At 38.4% G+C, this 23,328-nt stretch overlaps 2 protein-coding genes and 1 non-coding gene across 3 annotated transcripts; 1 reads left to right on the top strand and 2 right to left on the bottom strand.

The window, feature by feature from the left end:
• Window positions 1–769: 769 nt before the first annotated feature.
• snx15 (sorting nexin 15) lies at window positions 770–6,856 on the bottom strand. The gene is made up of 7 exons (XM_005799619.2): window positions 6,656–6,856; window positions 5,797–5,953; window positions 4,903–5,018; window positions 4,008–4,287; window positions 3,754–3,927; window positions 2,798–2,995; window positions 770–1,239 (listed from the first exon to the last, which is right to left on the bottom strand). Exons 1-7 carry the CDS (start codon window positions 6,752–6,754, stop codon window positions 1,106–1,108), a joined length of 1,158 nt encoding a protein of 385 aa, XP_005799676.1. The 5' UTR covers window positions 6,755–6,856; the 3' UTR covers window positions 770–1,105.
• On the bottom strand, window positions 1,354–1,435 carry trnal-aag. Its single transcript has one exon. It is a non-coding gene; the product is annotated as a tRNA-Leu (tRNA).
• An 8,776-nt stretch (window positions 6,857–15,632) lies between the features above and the next one.
• On the top strand, window positions 15,633–22,582 carry slc3a2 (solute carrier family 3 member 2). Its single transcript, XM_005799591.2, has 11 exons — window positions 15,633–15,741; window positions 16,774–16,978; window positions 17,072–17,256; window positions 19,370–19,543; window positions 19,632–19,723; window positions 19,810–19,943; window positions 20,662–20,771; window positions 20,869–21,068; window positions 21,314–21,349; window positions 21,456–21,666; window positions 22,016–22,582. Exons 2-11 carry the CDS (start codon window positions 16,782–16,784, stop codon window positions 22,153–22,155), a joined length of 1,479 nt encoding a protein of 492 aa, XP_005799648.1. The 5' UTR covers window positions 15,633–15,741; window positions 16,774–16,781; the 3' UTR covers window positions 22,156–22,582.
• The last annotated feature ends 746 nt before the right edge of the window (window positions 22,583–23,328 follow it).

Raw genomic sequence — 23,328 nt, 5'->3', positions numbered from 1 at the left:
CACCAAACATTTGCTTAGCAACAATAAAACCTGACGTTTTTCATAAGCTGCCAACATTTTATCAAAACCCGTGTTCAGGAAACTTGTTTTTCCAGAATACAAAACGGAAACGAAAGGATTTTTGGTCACATTTCTTTACTTTCAGACAGCTATGACGCGTAACCGTGACAACAAGGTGTCGTTTTTTACAGCTTGGAGCAGCAGATTAGCATCTCAAAGCTCAGATAACAGCTGAACGACGACAGGTTGTTGAAGTTTTGTTGCCTTCATTCTGATATGTTTAATTTTTTTGATTGGGTCACTGAATGTTTGGTTAAATATTCCCTCAAGTTTTGTTGTTTTGTTTTTTTGGACGCTGTGAAGCTGGAATGATTTTCACTCTTCCTTTTTTTTACTTTCTCCTGTCGCAACACCACTGCCATTAAGGTGCGTAACCATGACAACCGGGTGTTGTTTGTTTGTAATATGTGGAGCAGCTGATTACCATCTCAGCAGCTCAAATAATACCTGAACTTTGACGTCAAAATCCCAGAGGAGTTGAAAAGGAGGCTTCATGGATGCAGAGCAGGAGAAAACCAAAGCATCTTCTCATATCCCCTGCTCCAACATCCTTCTAACCGTACGACGAGCAGCAAAAGCAAATGAGGTGGATCAGCACCATGTCGTTGAAGATTCTTGGACAAAATGAGTTACGACAACATTTAATTTTCCTTTTGGGATAAATAGAGTAAAATATTTTTGAATCAAATTGAAATGTTTTTCTGAATTAAATTAAAATCAGATTTATTAACAAAACATTGTGCAAAATGCAAAGCCGCTGATGTACAGCGATGTTAACATTACAAACATCAATAATATGAAAGGAACAAACAGAGGAAATATCCATCCATAAACTTAAAGGCTTTGTCTTTGTTTTGTAGATTAGACGTCTGTTAGGTCCCAGAGCATCATTACTGGAGCATTAGCTACCAGAAACGGTTTGTTACTGGGAATGGAAACTGGTTTAGGATTCTTATTTTAGCTGTCAAACCTGTTAACACTTCATGAGCGCCTTGAATCTGAGCTTACTTTGCCTTTAAGCCGTCTTTGTGTGTGAAGTGTGTGTCTACGGGTCCTGTGTGTGTGTGTGAGCAGCTGTGTGACCCGGTGAAACGTGCTGATCCACCAGCATCTCGGTGTGCTTCAGGTACTGGGCCGTCCTCCTCATCACAGACTCCCTGCGGACTGGATCTGGGTCTCCTGCAGAACATGAAGACATAAAAAATCTCATCAAACTTCACTTCCTGTGCTCTGACTGCAGCTTTTTAAATTTATTTTTAGGCCGCATTTCAAAAGGGAAAAGTAAAATGTTCCTGGCAGCGGTGGGATTCGAACCCACGCCCCCGAAGAGACTGGAGCCTTAATCCAGCGCCTTAGACCGCTCGGCCACGCTACCGTGTGAGCTGCTGGCTCAGAAACTACACTGAAGGGGGGAGGAGCTGATGAGTCACTGTTGAGTTGTGGCGCTGCAGCTGGCGCCTTTTTTGTTTATTCAGTTTGATTTGTATCTTACTACAAGCCAAAAAGACACAGCACACTTATTTATATAAGCAAGAGGAGCAACAAAACATATTTTATTTTAAGTAAGAAGCATTTTTACCTCCAGCTTGATGTAAACCAACACCTGCAGAGAAGCTGTTATAAATTTAGCGCCACAGACAACTCAGCTACGCTGTAAGGTAAAGGACAAGGTCCAGCAGCCCAGGCACGGATCAATACAATATTCACTAAAAAGGCTGATTAAGCACTTACTGTACACATACAAGGTAAGCATTTCACTTAATATATTCCCTCATAGGTTACATGGTTCTTTGCAGCAAGAAAATCCTGAGTTAGAGCCTCAATCTTGAATGGAGTTTGCACGTTCTCCCCATGCAACATGTTGTGCACAAGAGTTAAAAACAGAAAGAAATTAAACCAAAAATATATATTTGTCTCAATAAACTGGAATACCATAAACAAGCTAATTTATTTCACTAATTCAAATAATAAGGTCAGCTCTGCCTGAAGTCATTTTGTCATTTTATTCAAATAAGCTACAGCTGGCCAACTCACTGTTTACACTAGCACGAGAAAATGGCTACGAACAGATGCACAATTATACACTTTGAAAAGCAGAAGCGGAGCTTCCTGCACAACCAACAAGAATGCAGCAAGTGGTTTCTGGATGGTAAGTCAACAACTAAGCATTTGTCTTTTCCAGCAGCCTTTGTACAGCGAATACGGCAGTAAAACTTGCTGACCAAACTTGCCGGAGCTCGGCTAGGGTTGCTGGGTAACGAGGCTGGGCCACCCTGGGGTTGCTAGGTAACAGCAACCCCAGCTGTAGAGACTTTGGTTAGGTTTGTTTCTTTCACGTCTTCACCTGAACATTCTCAGTTAGTGCCACTTAACTTTAATTAGCAAAAATATATATATTTATATATTTTTATATATAAATATATATATTTATATATAAATATAAATATATATATTTATGCCTGGTGATTTGTAATGTTACATTTCGGAAAAATGGCAGAGTGTTTTTTCTAGGCAATTGGGCTGTTTTTAGGAGCAGTAGAAACTCAAACAAAAGAACAAAAACGTGTAAAAAGTGAATTTTTCATATTAGGTCCCCTTTAAAAAGCTCAAAACGCTGTTTCTTTTGCACAGTTTGGTGCAGTTGGTGTAAAATTTGTACTATAATCTGCATTTTTTACAGCGTTGATTAAACTAATCATGATGAAAATTAACTGGTTTGACTGGTCTCTCATGTTACCCTGAACTCCAGTGATGAGTATGTCCACCGCTGTCCTGTAGCCACGAATGGCAGAACCGAACTCTCCCTCTTTCTCCCGCTCCATGGCAGCCGTCAGCTCATTGGCCGCCTGGTTCAAGTAACCGGCGTCTCCTCCAATCAGACTGGCCGGCGGCAGCGAGAACAGTTCAGAGTGATCACTCGAGGAATCTGATCTCTCTGAAACAGAACGAGAAAAAACAATAGATTTTTAATTTAAGGTTTAAAAGAAAATAGTTTCATAAACAGTCCTGTCAACGTTTTGAGTTATCGCTAATTTATTTTTAGAGTTTGTGTTCAAGTAGGTAGATTTCTTGTAATATTCTGAAGGGTCTTGATGAAAGGTTTTCCTAGAAACAATCTCTGCATTTCCATTATAAATGTGAACAAAACTTTGTCAATATTCTGCTAATGCCAAAACAACAAACACAATTTCGCAATCGCAGTGTTTCCACTAAATTAGAAACACAAATAAAGTCACACATGAATAAGTTTGTTCACACAATAAGTATTTAAAAAACATGATGCGCCATCATCTTCCAACTACTTCCTGTCGTCTTCTTCCTTGTGGTTTGCACCAGTTGTTGATCATGTGACTTGTGATGCAAAAAAAGTGTTTCCATTGCAGTTTTGCTAAATAAACCAATTTCAGCCTAAAACCACCTAAAACTTTTTGTTCAGAATAATTTTTTTTTCAAAATTGGGATGTTAAGAGACTAAGAGAATTTATTTTCAAAATATCAAATTGGTCAATGGAAACACAGACAGTCTTCTTCTCAGACTTTGTTAATCTACCAGAGAAATCCAGGTTAATGGGAGAAATCTCAGGCAGCGCAATGAAGGGCGATGAGAATCAAGCAGAATTGCATAGGAAGGCAATGTCCAGGATAAGTAAAGGCTGCCAGCAGCAATAGTTTATATTCTGTGGTTGAACCCACCTTGTTTATAGCAGGGATCGAAGACAGCCAGGTCATTTTCAGACAGAGGAGGAGGAGCTTCCTCCTTGGGAGACGGGACTTGCTCTTCAACCACAGAGTCAAACAATGAATCGAATTCCTCCTGCGTCTCCTCCGACTGCTGGAGTCTCGTTAGAGACAGCTCAGGAGACGACACTGCAGATGGAAACATGAACCGAAATGATGACAAAGACATAAATAAACCAGAAACAGCGTGCAGATTGTTAGATTTAAACCTCGGTCATCCAGTTCTGCGTCGTCAAGATCCTCCTGTTCTTCTTCTGTCGGAGTTCCTCCGACCTCGTTGTAGGCCTCAGCCGCCACCTCCGGCTCCCCGACCTCCAAGCTGATGTTGGTGCCCAGGTCTTGAGGTAAGGTGGGAGCCTCCCTGCCCTCCTCCTCTTCGGCGGGTTCACAGTCTGAGGCCCTCCTCTTCGGCAGGGGGATGAGAGGAGGAGGCAGAGGCCCGGCCGAGGACGCCGGGGATGGATCCAGAGGTCTGCTGACTTCCCCACCCTAACATCCATTAATTTATGTTTTATTTTATTCTTTTGCAGTTCAAATTAACATGTCACATATTGACATGAACAACGTTTTGAATGAAAAAAATCTTATATAGTCTACCCTTTCTCTTAAAAGTGAATTTGTTTTACCATAAGTAACTAAACATCAACCAACCATCCATATATGTAGCTAATAATGACAAAGAACAAAACTTTACCAAATCAATATACTTCATTACACCTTGATAGTATATTTTACTATTTTCTTAAAAGTGAAAATTTATCTACTCTCTTTGTTTTCTTTAGACAGAATGCTCCCTAAATAGAAATAATGTTCCACTTTTTTAGCTCTGACTTTGTTTGTTTTTAAATACCTCTAATCCGCTCAAACTACACATGCTATCTCTTTTAATAAATCTTTTTTGAAATGCTGGAAATGTACTGTTATGTATATTATTTTCAGAATATAGTAATGCACCACGTTGTGAAATGTCATTCATTTTAACTTGAAGAACAATGACTTTGTCGCATTTTAAGATTATAATTCTAACAGCTCTAATTTGCAAAATAAACAGAACAACGTATACAAATCAAAACAAAATCTATAACTATAGCAGTTTGTCCTCACCCTGAAGAAGTCCTTTAGTTGTGGGCTGTTGTATAGTGCAGGTATACTGGTAGTGAACAGAAGCATGCTCTCTGCTGCCTTCCTTCTCTCCTCAATCACAGCTTCATCAAACCTCCCTAAGATGAACACAACAAGATGATAAAGCTGATTATGATGCTGAAAGTTTAATAAAATGGCTCTGTTTGTTACTGGTCTTACTGGTGCTCTGGATAAACGGGAACAATAAACTAAAAAGACTGCTGGCAAATTCCTCAGTTTCACCTCAAATAAATAAGTTGGACACAAACTGGTCTTCTAACAGAACAATAATCTTAAAAACGCTTCAAAATTCATGGTGGATTAGATAAATCCGTCTTACATTACGTTTCTGGAAGAACTCCAACCTCGACCTCTGATGAAAATTTCTGCACTATGATTTAAAGCCATGTCTGTACCAGGAACCACCAGGTAAAATGAACTATACTGACTCCAAAAATCCAGCCACAATTACACCAAAAGCTTCAAAACGTGTGTAGATAAGGTGCAACTTGCTAAGGATCATTGCAGCAGACATGACTGAGGGAAGTATTTAAATAACTGAACTTTTATGGAAAAAGGAAAACCTGTGTTGCAGGAAAAAAATCTTGTGCAGCTAATGCTTGTGTCAAAACATTGTTTTAGTTGTCTGTTGTATGAGCCTCCAACCCTGGAAAAAGAGCTATTAAATAAAAAATTATAAACCCAGAGATACGTGATGAAGTACACAAGTATTTACTAAAAAAAACACTCAAACGTTCAACCATGTGAACCAGCAGCTCCAACATTAAGTCTAATGTTGTAAACCTATCTGAGGTGTAGCATCATTCAGAAACAGATGAGTAAACTACGTCTGAAGGAAACTTTTACACATCCCACCAAAAACATGAGCGCGTGGAAACACCGGAAACTCCTCCTGCCTCCTGAACAGGTTCCTGTGAGTGTAGGACAGCTCTCCGTGGAGCTTCTTCAGCTCGGAGAACCTCTTCCACACCACCACCTCCTTCACATCATCCGGGTGACGCTTGGACACAAACTGCAAGGGTGAGAAGTTAAAATAGATTGGTTCCACCTAATCCGAGTTTTGAGCATGTTATTGTGTCTGCAGAGATCACCTGAGCTCAATAAATCCTTTTTGAACGGGCATTAAAGTGGTCATAAGGCTGCTGGAGCACATGAACAGAATCACATGTCCCGTTTCACTCCAGCACCAGCAAAGCATCCCAACCTCAAATAAAATCCCCCCCGGGTGGATTTGTGTTTATATCTCGACATGTTCTCTGACTTTACAACGTTTGCATGCTTGTTTTTGTTTTGTGTAGGAAAAACAAAAGTATTTTATCTGTACGCAGAAGTACAGGTTCAGCTCACTGAATTTTAATATTTGCTCGTAAAATTAACCTTTTGAAAATAATAACCTTAAGGCGGAAATTGGACATACTTTTCATTAAGCTGACATTCCAGTATTAAAAATGTTTTTATTATTGATATTTATTACATTAATCATAAATGTAATTGTAAATGGAAAATCATCATAATTAGCAAAAAATAAACCCGTATTTAATCTATTTAATGTGTTTCTCTTAGTGAATGGAGAGAGTGGAATTCATAAACTTTTCAATAATATACAAATTTATTGAAATGCACCTGAAATATTTTTCGGAACATGAACATCTGTTCAGTAACAGAAGTAATTTTTGTGTAAATGAAACAGTACGGTAATAGAGCTGCAACTTACCCTGGCTGTCACTTTGTACTCCGTGTACCCCTTCTCGTGGTTCCGTGGGTCGGTAACAGAGAAGAACCGGTAGTATTCGTCTTTGGGTTTCCGTGACATTTCCAGAGATAAATTAAAACCAGAAACACGAAATAGAACCGTCGGGAAACCGCCGCGGTGAGTTGCTGTGTTGTGATTCTTCAGTCACTTATCTCTGTGGACATTTCCTGGTTTGTGACGTAGTTCAGTGCGTGCTTGCGTATAGAACAGTGGACGCCGCTTCGCTTTTGTTGCCGTAGCAACGATTTGTCAGCGAGTCGGCCATATTGTGGCTGGCAAGTTTACCGACGGGTGCGTAAGAAAACAAGTCGTTAAATTTTAAGTACAGCAAATTTTTTTATTAAGTGCCTTATATTTTTTCATTATGTGCTTTATATTTTTTCATTATGTGCTTTATATAGAGCTCTTAAGATTGTGTTACAAATAATGGTGACCTTTTAGTTTGCGTAGCTTAAAAAACACTGTGCTTGAAATGAAATAATTTACAGAGAATGTACCCTGAAAACCCACTGTGTTTAATTCAACTAGTAAAATGCGTTTATGTCAGCTGATTGGTTTTGTCTAAAAATACAAAAAGGATGTGGACGTAAAAAATAGTCGTCCTTTTTCGATAGTTGCCTTATTGGTACGACGCAGCTAAATTAAACCTTCTTTTTCATATACAACATTTTATTTATACACTCTCCATGACAAATGAGCTTCGTTTTGACTTCATTTCTTCTCTGCCTTGGAAAATTAAGGTGATTATGCTCATTTCTTAGTCAGGCCTTCTACAAAAATAAATATTGAAACTTTATGAGGTTATTTGTGGTAAAAATCAAGTTTTAGAAAAGGGTTTTGAGGCCTTCCTATTTGTTATGTATGTTGTTTCAGATAGTGCTACAACACAGAAAAAATGCTAAAAGAGGTGATAAAGGAGGCCAAAAATCTACAAATGAAAGGCACTTAGAGAGCAGATGTGAGTTAAGAGGTATTTATTTATTGCAGTTAACCAGAAGCAGCTTTCTTAAAAAACAAAAAGAAATAATATCTGCAGTAATTATCAAGTTTGTGACTATACATAGTTGTGATGATTTTTTTGTGATGAAATAAATCCAAATTAAAATCAAATTAAGTATTTGAGTATATGTACTTATAGATATTTAAAACTAACAAAACTGTAATCCTTCATATGGCTCCACCTCAAACCTCTTCAGATAGTAATGAGAGCTCAAATCCTCTAGGGGGTGCTATGCAAAAAGCTATTGTGAAAGCGGAAAGAAAACAGGGGTTGGAAATAAACTTCTTTCTTTTGTTTTTACATTTTCCTCAGTTGACTTCAATAAGTCTTGCTACATATCAAATATATAAAGATGCAATATATCGAGGAGGAACCTGAAACTAGAAAACCTGGCAGACATCTTGATGATACTTCACGAGATCAACAACAGAAGACTTCAATGCAGCCGTGTAACACCTATTACCAGCATTTTCCCTAAAATAGGAGGCTTATAAGCAAATTTAACCCTGTAAAATATGTAAAATATCCTCATTATTAAAGCTTTTTTATCGGCGTTTATTTGTAGCTGACTGCAAGTCAAAGGTCAGTGTTCATGACTGCTGCTGCTGCTCTCATTGCCTGTTAAATTGAAGGGAAAATGTATAATGGACGCAAATGAGGTAAATGTTTAATCTAAAGTTGTCCAGCCTTCTGCCTGGTTTAGCATCATTGAATCTCCAGGGACAGAAGTGAAAAAGCGACGGAGCCGATTCTTCCAGATCCAACGTCACAAGTTTTCAGAAAATAGCAGAGGATGGTTTCGATCCATCGACCTCTGGGTTATGGGCCCAGCACGCTTCCGCTGCGCCACTCTGCTGCATGTTGGGTTGATGGGGGAGGGAAAAGTGCTTCATCACCGTTGTGTGCTGCTTCACATTCAGTTCACAGTGAGGGGTTTCTTACGTAACATGGAGCCATTGTTTGCTGGGCAGTTTCACAAAGAGGAGCTCAAAGGAGTCAGGAGGATTTAAGGAGGCTCAACACATGAATACCGAGTAAACCATTTATAGTTAGCAGTCTTACACTGTGTCTTACAAAAGGATTCATGCCCCTTGGACGTTTTTCACACTTTGTGACATTACAACAACAAACTTCAAAGTAGTTTAATGGGATTTTATCAACAAAACATATAGTGCATCCTTGTAACCTGCAGTAATATATAGCATGTTCTGCTCATTCATCTTTGTAAAATAGCTTAAGGTCAGTAATATTAAATTAGGTTTTGATTCTACATTGACTTTTGGTCTTTTTAAGTTGGCCAAAGAGATAAAATCCCAATAAAATAAAAGAGGTAAGATATTTACCTCTTAAATATTCAGATTTTTAAACGGAATCTACATATGTGGTGACCTAATGTTTTATTTTGAAAACAAATGCATACATACAAGATTGCTAGAAGGAAAAAGCAGATATATCAGCTGTGATGTACCGCTGTAACCAATAAGAAAATTCAGCTGCAGTAGCCACCGTTCAACCCAAAGAGGGCAGCACCGAGTCAGCTTTAGGCTAAATATTGTAGAATTAAATATATTTACATGAAAATGTCTTAATTTACACAGAAACATTAAGAACCAATTTAGAAAGTTCATCTGAAAAAAAGACAATTTGTTTGGGGTTTAGTTGCTCATTAAACGGTTGTGTTACTGGGGTTCTTATTACAAACAGTGACAATAAAATGCTTCAACCTCTGATTATTGGTGTATTTAATTCAAACAAACCAACATGTATGTTTCAAGTAAGGAAGACCTTGGTTACACAACTCTATGGGTTAATAAACACCTACAAGATGGAGATCATATCAGCGATGCATCAAGAATTGCACAATACAAATCAAAGTCCAGGACTAAATTATTGAGTACTTCACACCCTGTTCTTATGTAAAATCAGAGATATACAGTAATATGGATTGATTAGATCTTAAACGGGTCAAAACTCCTAGAACAGCGAAGCAAGTTTAGAAAATAAACACCTGAGCCTTTGTTCTGTGCTGAGACTAAAGTCCTTCATTGTTTCAGAGCCTGAAATCCGCCTGTTGGGTGTCTGCATGTTGGGACCCTGAAACAATGAGATGAAAAACACGCATCCTTAGACAGACTGGTCTGAACTGGTCTGGGTTTGTTTTGCTGCGCTCTGTTTTTTCTTTTTTTCCATCGAGCTCATGCCGTCTCGCAAAATAAACTCTCCCACAGGGGATCAGACCTGGATTTATTGTGAGGCTGAATCTCTGCCTGTTTGTGCTTTTTAACCAACTTAAACACTTTCATCGAAAGCTGGAATGAAGTACTACTTACTGTCTCATTTTTATTTATCTTTTGACATTAGGATTGGACATTTTCATTTCTTTTAGCAGTGGGATATTTTGTCTTTGTTGAAGCCCCGACCCTGAACCTGATGTGTTGTTTAACGTACAAAGACAGCTGAACTGGAGAGAACAGGAATTACTAGCCTGCATGCATTTTTGAGCTCAGAGCTAACAACCTTTAACTCCTTTCTAGCCACAAACAGAAAGAACTGCATCATCTAACAGAGAAAAACTCTAAATGCATAAACCTTACTCCCTTTCTTGGGATCAGGGCTCAGATAACATTAGTGGAAACACACACACATAAATATAGATCAGTATTGTGTTAATGTCACTTTAATATTTGCTTCCTCTTCATCTCATAAACATGTTTACATCTCCTTCCTTCAGCTCCCACTGTACGCCCTTTCCCTTATTTCTCTGACTCCTCCCCTCCGTCATACTTCCCCTGACACTGCAAATTTTCTCTTCCCCTCATTTTTTTCTACCATGTTTCCTGCTGTTCAATATACTCCTGCCTGGAAAGTGGACTAAAGTGAGTGGAAACGTTAGAATAGCCTGTTAGTTACTTTACATCTTGTCCCATGTGCTGCAGATCAACAGCACACTGTGTTCACATGAGGCAGCTCTGTTACAACCTGACTCTGCAAACGCGTGAGCGTCACGCAGAGATAAAAAGAAAACCAGATGGAGCGGCTGGGTGCACACAGAGATGTTCACGATGAGTATCTGACTGTCTGGAGAATCTAGTGCTATAACACTGTTAGGATCTGGGGTTTAAGGTTTTCTCTTTTTTTGTGTGTTATTTAGTTTTTTCTATTAGCTCTGCCTTGTTTCCACTTCAGTTCTTCCTCAGTGATTCTAGTTCATTATGTTTATTTCTTGTTTCTAGTAATTCTTTGTCACTCTAGTTTTACTAGGCTTCTTTAGTTTAGTTGTTCTTTAGTGTTAGATTTATTTCCAGTTCCCCTTTGGACTTTCTCTCTCCCTCTCCTCAGTCGGCCTCCTGCTCCCCCCACTCACACCTGGAGCCCGTTAGCTCATCAGCCCAGGTCTTTTGTTCTGCATTCAACCTCCCCATAATGAAGCACCTCATTCTCAGTCACTCCTCGCCGGATTCTCTCGTCTATTCCTTGCCATCCTTCCCTTGGATTTATGGGTTTAGTTCTTTGGATTCAATGGTTCATTACTAGTTTAGTGAGCCCTTTTTATATATTTTTTGTCATTAAATCTTTCACTCAACTCAATGTTTTCTTGCCTGCTTCATTTGGGTCCATCTTCTAACACATAAAGAAAAATACCCCCTGAACTCCCCCACATTTGGTCAGTGAATTTTATTGGCATAATAGTGAAGAGGAAGAAAAAAACATGTTTTTTCTTCTATACTTTTAAATCTGAAAAGTGTGGCTTGTACCTATGTACTATATACTGTATAATCTCTGACTGATTTATTCTAACTCATGAATATGCTTTGATTTTAGCATCTCCACTGCAGTTCTGGTTGTATGTGTGGGAGTGTATCTATTAGTGAGTTAGTATTGTATTTACAATTTTTAGTATATTAGCTGAAAGTATAAAGATGTGCCAGGACATATATAAATTAGAAGGTTGCACGGTTGTTTATAAATATATGCATTTTTATTGTATCTTGATTTATTAATTTGTACATACTTTAACATATAGGTTTTATTACATTGATTTGGAGGTTGCAAGGTTAAACACACGAATATATAGGCAGAAATAGTCTTCTGTATTGTTACTGTATTTTGATTTATAAATTGTATGCACTTTAATGCATAGAAATGCCCAGCCAGGGGCTGGAGTTGCAAATTAGCTGTAGCTGTGCTCTTTATGCAACCCATAAGTTACAGACTTGTTCTGTTCTATGTTTGTGTGCATTGTCTCTGTCAAATAAACTAACAAATGAAGAATATTCAGGGTCATTGTCTTGCTGGAAGGCAAACCTCCACCTCAGTCTCAAGTCTTTTGCAAACTCCAACAAGTTTTCCTCCAGGAATTTCCTATATTTAGTTCAGGCACTCTTCCCACTAACTCTCACCAGCTTCCCTGTCCCTGCCAAAAGAAGGCATCCCTTAAGAGTAATGCTATCATCATGTCTCTCTGTCGGGATGAACGGTCTGGTTGCTCAATATAAATTGGACTTCTTACAACATTTTTTGAACAGCGGCTTTTTTCTTCCCTTGTTTGCATAAAGGTCAGATTTGTAGAGCACACAACTAATGTTTGTCCTGGTCTGCTTCTGATTAGATGGTTGGTAGAGGTTATTTTGGTCTTCATGATGCTTTATGTTCATTTATTTTCTCTAACAAACCTCTGAAGCTTTAACAGATGAGTCAGGTTTTTACCATTATGCTGATGTCTGAAGGCAGATATTCCTCATTTCCACTGAGTGGTATGCCACTGGTGACACTATATCCCCTTCTCGCGTGTCAACTCTCACTCCAGCCAGATAATTCTAGCCAAGTTCTAGCCAAGTTGGGAGTGTCTCCATTGGCAGGGTGTTCATCACCATGTAGACGTGAACGGGTTAGTTTCTCTGAAATCTCTAGGTATGTTCGGTGCGGGTTGCCCAGTCTGACTGACGCTGCACGGCCAATGAATGCAGTGTTCTGCCAATCACTTGTATGCAATACCCGGCTTGTACCATCTCTGAGGCGTTTCCAAAACAATAGGAAGGAATTGAGTAGGATCTGCAGACAAATCTGAGGAAGAACCGAGCAAAAACAACGCCTGTAGACAGGGGCTTATTTTATCAAATTCAGGACATTTCCTCTGCCAATTGGATTCACTGGGCAGGCGATGTGGCGTCATGCTAGTCTGACGACAATCTTAGCGGCGGTGGTGCAGTAGTATGTCTCGTGCTTGTTGCAAGCAGTGATGTTTTTCTGTTCCCCAATCAGTGGACTGTAATATGAGACGGGAATAGCTCCACCCTAACCGTATTGTACCATTGTCCATTGACCTACAACTAAAGGAAGTTCAGGAATGGTGTGGTACGGGTTGTATGGGCCGATTTTACACTGGAAATGGACAAAGTGTTGTGTAGAACCGAATCAATCAGTAGAAATGAGACATAAGTTACACTAGATTTTATATCAGGGCATCAGGGTAAAGATGGTTGAATTAATTTCACCCTTTCCAAATGTTTGTTTTTAAAAACTGTTAATCCTGCCCTAACCCTATCTCTGATCCGGTATCATTTTTGTTCCACTATTCTTTTAATCTACTACTTTCTGTTGGTCTATTAGAGGTCATCCCAATAAACCAACCAAAGATGGACAAAGTAGAAAAGTGTGGAAACATTTGGAAAGCAATGGGGGTGGCTGTGACATTTGCTCTGGGTCGAGACATTTGCCCTGGGTCAAGACATACATTTCTGCAGGTCAATTGGATTGTGAGACACTGTCTGAGGTCTGGCCCAATAACTTAGGTTAAAAGTTGCTGTGTCACAGTGTCCGAAATAGATAGGTGCAGGTTTTAGGCCAAGACGTAAATAGACAGACTGACCCTGTGGTGAATGAGAAGCTGGAGTACAACTTTATATTTTTACACCTCATGAATATATGGGTCAGCTCTGATTTATGTGACCTATAATATTACAGAGGAAGAGTGACGAGAATCTGGGGTAAATCAAACACATAAACAGAGCAAGCACTTACATGCAGAGGTGCAGTCACGTGAGAGCAGAGTAGGTAAGCTGGTTCCTGCTGGTTTTTCTGTGGCTTCACAAAGTTGTTGACTTGTTTTTAAATTGTAGAGACTGACTCAGAAATAACAGCCTGAGTGGTTAGGTACAGATCAAATACATGGTGTCAAGCAACAACGAGCTTGTGTTACAAAGAAACTGCCAAAAGAATGTTTGTTTCTCATCTACAAACCCTAAAAAGGTTTAGCTCAACATTATTGTTGCAGATAATGAAGCTCTCCAAATATTCAGGCAACAACCTTGTACTGTAAACAAAGCAAATAGCACTGGAGACCCCAATGGACTGTGAGCATGAAACTGTTGGGAGGTTTTTTCTGAGAACTATGTTGTACAGTGAAGGTCAGCAGCAGCTGGGAAATGTGTCAGAGCAACAGCAGCCACAGGAGGAGGATGTTGTTTTTCAGATCAGATCATTTAAATTAACTATAACGTAATACAGGCGACATTATGACTTCAGTCATCAGCAAAAATCAGATCACATTAAAACAGGAGGGTTCACATGAAAACAAAACAGCAGCAAGGTGAAACGCAGACCTTTGAGATCAAAGAGCTGTTTTTATGCCTTTACCGAGAAAAGTCTTTGTGTAAATCCCGTCCATTGTTAGGAGGCAGGAAAATAAACTAAAAACAGAGAACATGGCAGGTTTACATAAACCCACAGCGTCTGTAAAAAGAAATAATCCCCTGTTACGTTTCCTAGTCTTCATTTGCAAATACAATCAGTGCCTTGCAAGTACTGAAATTGATTTGTACCCAAAGAAATCACTGGATTTTACTGGGATTGTATGAAATACAAAAATTTAAACATAGTTTTCTAGATCTTTTACAAATACAACCTGACAACTGAAGTGTGTTTGCTTGAATACTCTTTATTTTTTCTTAAAGCACATTTAACAGGACTTACAGGTGAAAGTATTTTCACATCAAGGCATTTACATTTTACCTGTTTGTCTCTGCAAAGTAGTTTAAGCTCAACGAGTCAAGGATTCCATTACATTCAGGTTTAGACTTTAACTAAGCCATCTAAATATGTAATCCTGCTTTAAAGTTGGGGTTGGAACCTTCCTTTATTCACTGATCTTCTAGAGAAGGTTAATAGATTACACAAAACTGGATTCTTCTTTGAAGATTTGTTGCTTTGGATTTTATTCAGGGGTATCAAACCAGGGGAGGCAGACTACAAAAGCAACATTTTCAGTTGGTTAAAAGTTGGAAAGCACATATCCTTTTTCTTCTCCTTATGTTACTTGGTGTTGGTTTATTATTGAAGTTTTGTAGTTTTAGAGTGTGAATACCTTTAAGGGTAAGTCTTTTTCACAAATCTACACTTTTTTGTCATTTCCATGTTAGATTGTACATTACAAACCCTTTAACAAACAAAGAGAAAGCATTCTTTTCACCTCGTCTGTGCCTCACAGAAGAAGGGAGCATTTTAGCACAGATGATGATTTAATTAGACCTGTGAGAAACAGACAGGTCAATCATTTAAAGATCAAAGGTTTGATGTCTAAATCAATCATCATGGCTAATTATACTAATGATGTAATCAATGATCTGCCTAATTTTACTGTTTTCTCTATTTCAGAGTGGAGGAACATTTCGATTAAACATATCTTCAAAAAGTACATTTTGTACTTTCTTTATTATTATTATTATTATTTTCAAAAGTGGAAACATCAGCGAGGATTTAAAACTAACTACTATCACATTACATTTGACTGTAACGACGTGGAGGCAAAAACCTATATTTGTATTTAATTAGTTTTGTAAAAAAATATGCCATATTTGTCCTCGTGGCCGAAGAGAGAGAGAGAAAGAGAGAGAGTGTGAAGCAAACTGATTGGTTGATTTTTCTCTCAGTGGGCGGGGCTAAAACTGGGCTACAAATACACTCCAACCGGCATTTCAACGGAGATCAGAGGAGACATCATTCAAACTGGGGCAGCAGAACTCGACGGACATTTAACTGCTTTTAACAGGTAACCCTTAATTTATTTAGTGGGATTTTTCTCTTCCCTGAGAACCGTGTAGTTGGCTTAGATTTCAGATATAATATCACGGGGTCTCGAGAGGAAATGGAAGGTTTTAACACGTGGACTGGCGCCTGACGTAGGTGGATTTCATCTTTAAAGAAGACAAAAGCTGGACTATGACCATTATTTTAGGGGTTTTTTGTCTAAATTCTCATTTCTACTTTGAGTTATCAATATAAAACATGAAGTGGTTTTCGCTTTTTTTCCTGTTAATCTGTATTTGTAGTTCAGAAGCGATTAAAGTGAATACATTTGTTAAATGCCGGTTGGAGCCACTTCCGGCTCAACAAATTAAGACACACGAGGTTTTAGGTTGACTATTTTAGACTACAACGCTCATGAGGAGTTGCGTGAATTAATATTGTTGTCATTCTCTAGGTAAAGGAGGTATCATATCGTCGCGTTTCAGAATTGTATTTATATTTTTAAATAGATAAAATATTTCTCGCTCTTTTATTGTGAAATTTCACCGTTTGGGCTTAGTCTGCAACTCTGGGAGTCGATTTCATCAGACAACTGTTGAACGCGGAAATAAGCTTATAATCTTTAGCAATTGAATGGCAGTCCAAAACTACAACAATTAAAAAAAAATAAATCTCAATTGTTTTAGATCAGAATTTTAAATCATATTAATATAATTGCAACTTCGATCTGTATATGAAAACCTTCATTTAATTTTATGTGAAATATATGTAGAACTATTTAAATGTGTTTATTGGTACTTTTTAGTTATATTTTAAAATGTAAAAACTTTTTATGCATATTAAAATAACCTTTTTGCAGTCCTTTATACAATTTAGTATCCTTTATAAACGTTTACTTTACTCCCCTGTCCTACAGGTCACGTTTTAATGTGAAACCTGAATAAACTGGAACTGATTCAAATTAAATATTCAGTTGCACCTTTTCAAATGCTGTAGAGGAGACCATAAATCAACTTGACAGGCCATTTTCCCTCATTATTTGATCATAAATCAGATCCAACCATGAATAAGGACACAGAGATGGACCTGGAGGAGGTGAAGCTGAACACGGTGGACCAGGAGAAGCAGCCTATTGCCGGAGACGGTCCCTCTCTTGCTGGAGAGAAGAACGGCAGCGTGAAGCTGAAGATTCCTGATGAGGATGTAACGTTCACCGGCCTCTCCAAGGAGGAGCTGATGAAGGTGGCTGGCACCCCGGGGTAAGAGCCGACAAAATACAACTTGGTCATTATCTATCTGTAGGTTATTATTTAAACATTTCCCAAACCTTACATGCATGTTTTAACATGTAGGTGGGTGCGAACTCGCTGGGTGCTGCTGGTTCTGTTCTGGCTGGGCTGGGTCGGCATGCTGGCCGGCGCCATAGTGATCATCGTCCAGGCTCCTCGCTGCAAACCCATCCCTGAGATGCACTGGTGGAATGAAGGGCCTCTGTACCAGATCCCCAGCCTTGAGGATTTCTCCGATGGACTGAAAGGTAGAATGTTTTTGGAGATTAGAAAAAATCTTTAACTTTGATTATTGTGTTAATGTTCTGCACAAAAATAAGACTTTCCCTTAAATCAGGGGTGCTAATTTTATGCGACCCCCAACTGCACAGGTGGTTCATGCAAATGGAGACTTTTTATTTGTAATTATTTGTAATTGACCAATATAACTTTCTAACAATGGAAAATGTTACATTCACTCAAAGTTTCTTTACTCCCAAGCCCCTCGTTTATCCAGAGACATTTTACTGAAAAGCTGACTTTTCTGAAACCAAATCAGCTTTTATTTCATTTATTTTACTTGACTAAGTGCAGCAAGCATTTTGAATGAAAGTCACACAAATCTTAATATAGCTGAATAATTTGCTCAAGTGAACAAATTTCTTATTCAGTTGTAAGAGAACAAATTGTTCCGTTGAACAAAAAGAACAATTTGTTATCTCGGCTGTAACAAATTGTTCTTTTTAAAAGAATTTAAAGACTAGATCCCTTTTTAAATCTTTTTTTAAAATTTGAATCTACACTAAATAAGATTCATTTTGTACCAAAAATAAAAATTTGACAACTTTATTTGCTTTTTAGTTCTTTCTTTCCTTTCTTTTTTGAACTCCCTTGTCTTAAATGTTCCAGCTGATTCACGAGTGTAGTCTTGTGACGAAGTTTTGCTTAGTTGGATAAGAAACTGCTGACTCGACTGGGACTGTGAGACTAAAGGCCAAAGGGACGTAGGACACGACTGAGTCACTTCTTTCATGTCTCATTCAGATTTAAAGTCGTACTGAGTTACCCTTAACTACTAACTGAACTATTTGTTTTTTTAATGCACTCATTAAAATGCTTCAAGCTGCTCCAATTTTTTTGGAGACGGGTCAAAAGGACAGAATGTCCTGCACTTGCTGCAAATTAGTGGGGGACACACTGTGGTTTCCAGCAGGCTTTGGGAGGAATTCCAGAAACCACATGTGACTTTATTGTTCTCGCATAGAGACCCTGCTTGTGCTCAGACTTCACATGGCTGGCACAGGGTGTGGATGTGGTTCTTCACACACTCCTGTCTTGGGTCAATACTTGTCTGTTTCACACTTTTGTTTCTCCTAAAGTGTGTCCTTCAGATCTCCACAAATCAGGGTTTGTACAGGTGCTTGAACCTCACTGTAATTGATATAAAGATTGTCTTGTTTGTTTTCAAATTCAAAAATACTCTACTGATCCCAGTAAAGGGAAATTATGATAAACAAAGTTATTGAAATTGGGGGATGTTTCATTAAATTAGTGTTGTTGTTGTAGTCAGGAGTGTGAAAGAGTCATTTCCAAAATTTTATATTTTATTTTTATGTTCTCCTACAATGTGGGCATTGTAGGGAGAGCAATAAATCACGATATCATATATCGTAATAGACATGACATGATTTATTGACGAGATAAATGTCAATAAATAAAATGCTTGGTAGAAAATATAAGGCATTATCAGGGACATAAGCAGAGGAGAAAATTTACCCTCAAGTCTCTCACAGCAAGCTAAACAAGATTGGTGGCATTGACTGACTAACTCTTTGGTTACCTAGCAACGGCCCGCTGAGTAACTTGTGGTTACCTAGCAACGACCCGCTGAGTAACTTGTGGTTACCTAGCAACGACCCGCTGAGTAACTGATGCAGCAGTTTGTTCCTCACTGCTTAAAAACAACAAATGGCACAGAGTGAAAAATGAGGTAAAACAGAAAAGGTCACGCCACCAGTTTGGCAATATTTCAGATATTTAAAACAAAAAATATTTATCCATCAACTGATATGAAATGATTGTATTGTGATGCATTTTTCAGCCATCCTGTCCAGATCTAATTTAAAGTAATATTATGAAATGGTGAATTGAAACTGCCTTTAGTTTGTTTATGTTTTTTTTTTATCCTTAAAACTGGTGTAAGATTTTGAAAACTTGCCTTCAAACTGCCTGAATTTTACTGTGGGAAAAGTGGACAAACTTTGTCAAATGTTTGCTTTTTTTTAAATTTTTTTTTTACACGCCCGTTCTAGGTTTTCCGTACTGGGTGTGAAATTCATACTGAGGATTTATTTTATGACCCTGTATTCTGTCCTCTGCCAGGTCTTGAGGGGAAGTTGGACCAGCTGAACCAGTTAAAGGTCAAAGGTCTGGTTCTTGGTCCATTTCACGCCGTCCAGAAGGACCAGGCAAACTCCCTGGATCTTGAAAAGATTCTCTTAAACCATGGAACGGAGAAAGAGTTGGAGGCTGTGCTGCTGAAGGCTAAAAAGAAAGGTAGCTTATTTTATTCATTTAAAAGCTCAAAATTAAAAATGTTAAGTGACTTTTATTTAGTTTGGTGCTTTTCCGTTTCCTTTGTAAGGTATTTCTGTGGTTGTTGACCTGACTCCGAACTATGAGGGAGCTAATCCATGGTTTTCTGCCATCGACGATGAGGTGATGGAGAAAGTCAGGGTGAGCCAGTGTTTACATTTGTCTGAATTTCATGCGCTTTCTTCAGTGGTTCTGTACCAACCTGATGTGTTCCTGCTCTCTTCCAGAAGGCAGCAGAGCGCTGGATAAACCTGGGTGTTGATGGCATCAAGGTGTCAGACCTAAGGTCTGCCTCCAGCTTCAACGACTGGCAATCACTGAGGACTGTCGTCCAGGGCAACCACACTGTCGGCAAAGCGAGGTGACTGAATCCGTTTTCTGACCTCTGAGAAACTAGTGGAATACATTTAGGGGAGAAAATGAGATTAATTTGTCAGTCTAATTGGTTATTTTTCCATGAGTTTGATCTCAGAGCTTTCAAATATCAGCTGATTTGTTGCACAGACATTCCAGTGTGAGGTAATAAGTGGAAAAAGGTCAGCAAGAAAACGAGTAAATGAGTATCTCTTTTTTTTTCTGTCATGGTAGAGTGACCCCTGGTGGTGAAGTTGTATCCTGACCTTTTAAAATCACATAACCTTTTGTTAACTAGTCTCTAGACCTAATTTCAAACCTGAAGTACATCCTGAATTTTCAGTAGGTCTTTAAATTTGATTCCTTGTTCTTCTGACTTTTTTCAAATTTTGTTTTTGAGTTAAGAAATGCATTGATTCAAAACCTGTTAATTATTCTTGTAATCTTTTGATATATTTTGATAATTAATTGGGTAATCATATTGAAAAAATTCAGTTTTTTAGTTATGAAGTCTCTGTAATTAAATTTGTTCTTCAAAAAAAGGGGACAGACTAAAACACCAGTCTTGTCTTTCAGTTTTTGGTAGAGAAAAACAATAAATCTTTCAAATGAGCTCATAGAATTAATTTATTGCTTAGGCCTAATTTATTTGTGTTGCAGCTGCAGTGAAAAGCTCTGCCTTGTTTTTTTCTGTTTAGTTTCTGACCTAGCATTCTTCCTCTCAGGGCGCTGATTGGTGCGGTAGAAGAGGCTTCAGCAGATGAGGTGGCCCGCCTGATCAACACCACTGGTGTGGATATTATTCTGCCCAACCTCCTCAGCTCCAGTGACAATGGTGGGTTTAGCCTGTCTGAGCCAAGAACTGTGTCTCTGTTTTTGTTTGGAGTTTTGATGTATTTTGTGTTTTTGTTTTTTTTCCTGTGGATTTTCAGGCATGGCGCGCATCAAAGCTGTGGACGTCCTCCACTCTCAGCAGAGCAGTGTGGGCTGGGGTCTCGGAGCCAGTAAACTGGAGCCTCTGTCCAAAGCGGCAACGTCCTCAGACCTGCAGCGTCTCTACCACCTGCTGCTCTTCACTTTGCCTGGAATACCGGTGTTTACCTACGGAGATGAACTTGGCCTTCAATTAAATGTAAGCCCCAACCTGACAATGTGTCGAAATGTTCAAACAACTTTCCTCTAATTGACTCTGATCAGACATAATATCCGCATTTTATGTCTGAAAACTTTTCTTGCCATTTATGAAATGCATCAAATCTTGGGTTAACATGTAATTTAAAAGAAAAAGCTGAATTCCTAAAAGTGGCATTCAGGAAATCTGTATAAAAGCTGAATTAATTTTCATACTCAAAAAAACCTTTAACTTCCACATTTCAGGGTACCGACTGGCCCAAGATGGTTTGGGAAATTAACGTAAGTGTTCAGTCAGTTGTGACTTTTTTTTTTTTTTTAAGGGACATTAATTTGCCGTCCTCAAGTAGCTACTTGTTTTAAACATCCTTACATCTCTGGTATGCAGGCTAACCAGACGGAAAGCAGGACGTGGTTCAAATCCCTCAGTGACCTCCGAGGCAAGGAGCGTTCGCTGCTTCACGGCGACTATTATCCGCTCAACTCCTCTGCCACATCCCTCACCTTCCTTCGTGTGTGGGACCAGAGCGAAAGATACATAACCGCAGTTAACTGGGGAGAGAAACCAGCAGAAATAAAAATTACACTTCCTCCTTCAGGTGAGCTGGTGGTCAAATAATATGCAGAAAATCAGTCATGTAAATTGTAGGGGAGAGGATTGGAGCCACTGGGGGGAAAAAATTTGTGATTTTAGTCTAAAAATGCTGAGTTTATTAAGTTTGTACTTGATATTCTGACCATCAACATTTTTTTTTTCACTTTAAAATGTTGACTTTTTTCCTCCCTCAAAATTTCTTTTTCATTTAAAATTTTGACTCCCCCCTCAAAATTCCAACTTAGTACTTTGAGATCAAAAGTCAAAATTGAGATTAAAGATAAAATCCTACTTTTTCTTACTGTTTAATACTAGTTGTATTAAACTTTTTTTTTCTTTTTTTGCTCCTGCAGAAGGTGTAACTTTGCCAGACACCGCCGAAGTGAAGATGTCGACAGATGAAAATCTGGCAGTGCAGTCGTCCGTCAGCCTGGAGAAGTTCACTATAGGACCTGAAAAAGCAGTGATCCTGCAGTTCCCCTTTACAGGCTAAAGATGGCGCCAAACCTACAGCACAGTTGTCTGCAGATCAGATTTATTTTGTAGAAGCTCAAGTCAGCAATGCTAAATCTTAGGAGTTGGATGAAACATTTTAAAAATTCAGGATTTGTATTTTGTTACCATAACAAGTCATTAGTTTGGTCAGGATGTGTTTGGAGGAAAGCAGTGGCCAGTTTCAGCTTTTTAAAAATGTCTTTTGTTCAAAAACAAAATGCTTTTTAACGTTGACTTTTTGTTCAGATGTCTTAAGACATTCCACCTGTGTTTTTTGAACATTCCTTTATTATGTTTTTGTTTCTAAACCAGTGTTTTAGTAAATGTTCCAGCTCTTTCTTTTCACTCCTGGAAAACATTTTTGGATTCAGACATGGGTAACTGAAGCTTGTGGAAGCAAAATTAAAGAAATGAGTAAACTGGTCTGTACTGACTCTTGTGTACACTTTTTTTTTTTTTTTGCAACACCACTTATGAAAGTTGTCTTTTTATCTAAGCCAAAGATAATATCAGAAAATGTTTTTCAGCATATACAGGTGTGTGAAACTGTGTCACAGATGTTGAGGGGTAGCGTGTCTTCATTCTCACCAACCTAAGATTTAGAGGTTATCTTGATGTGTATTTTACTACACTGATGCATGCATAGCTCACTTTCTATGGCGTTAAAGTGTTTGAAGCATCTGGCAGTGGCTCTCAAATGATTTATGTAAAACTACTTCAAATTTGGGTAAGTTTGACTAATTCTGCTTTGCTATGACCATAAAACGGAGATAAAAATTTAAACGGCTGGAGGTTTCAGTAAGCGTTATGGCGGACATCAACTCTGAATAAACCACATAAATTCAGAAATTACAGGAACTGAACTCAAGACAAAACTACATCTGTAAAAACTCCAGTCACGTTTAATCTTTGTTTAGAAATGTAGGATCTTCTGTTTGGACATAAATCTTGATTCACATGATGAGCTGAAGCAAATCATTTAGTTTGGTAAAAAATCTCTACAATTAGCATGTTTGGTTTTAAGTATTGAACTTTTGAGAACGATAAAACGAACAAGGACTGCATTGCTGTCATGGTGCTGCACCTTTGGGGGAAAAAAAAGCCTTCGTGGTTTTCCACATGTAGGCCAGTATAGACTATATATACAGCATATATAAATAAAGAAATCTGA

Source organism: Xiphophorus maculatus, chromosome 14 (genome assembly GCF_002775205.1).
Source record: "Xiphophorus maculatus strain JP 163 A chromosome 14, X_maculatus-5.0-male, whole genome shotgun sequence".
Lineage (NCBI taxonomy): Eukaryota > Metazoa > Chordata > Actinopteri > Cyprinodontiformes > Poeciliidae > Xiphophorus > Xiphophorus maculatus.
The sequence above is the reverse complement of the archived record's forward strand: the minus strand, read 5'-3'. Positions and strand labels throughout refer to the sequence as shown.

Bases quoted from the DNA above. Each gene is read 5' to 3' on its own strand.
- snx15 (XM_005799619.2), bottom strand. From the start codon at position 6,754: ATGTCACGGAAACCCAAAGACGAATACTACCGGTTCTTCTCTGTTACC. The intron at 5,954-6,655 runs GTAAGTTGCAGC...TCACCCTTGCAG, and splicing joins AGTACAAAGTGACAGCCAGG to TTTGTGTCCAAGCGTCACCC. The intron at 5,019-5,796 runs GTGGGATGTGTA...TGTTCATCTTAG, and splicing joins TCCACGCGCTCATGTTTTTG to GGAGGTTTGATGAAGCTGTG.
- slc3a2 (XM_005799591.2), top strand. From the start codon at position 16,782: ATGAATAAGGACACAGAGATGGACCTGGAGGAGGTGAAGCTGAACACG. The intron at 17,257-19,369 runs GTAGAATGTTTT...GTCCTCTGCCAG, and splicing joins TTTCTCCGATGGACTGAAAG to GTCTTGAGGGGAAGTTGGAC. The intron at 19,544-19,631 runs GTAGCTTATTTT...TTCCTTTGTAAG, and splicing joins GCTGAAGGCTAAAAAGAAAG to GTATTTCTGTGGTTGTTGAC.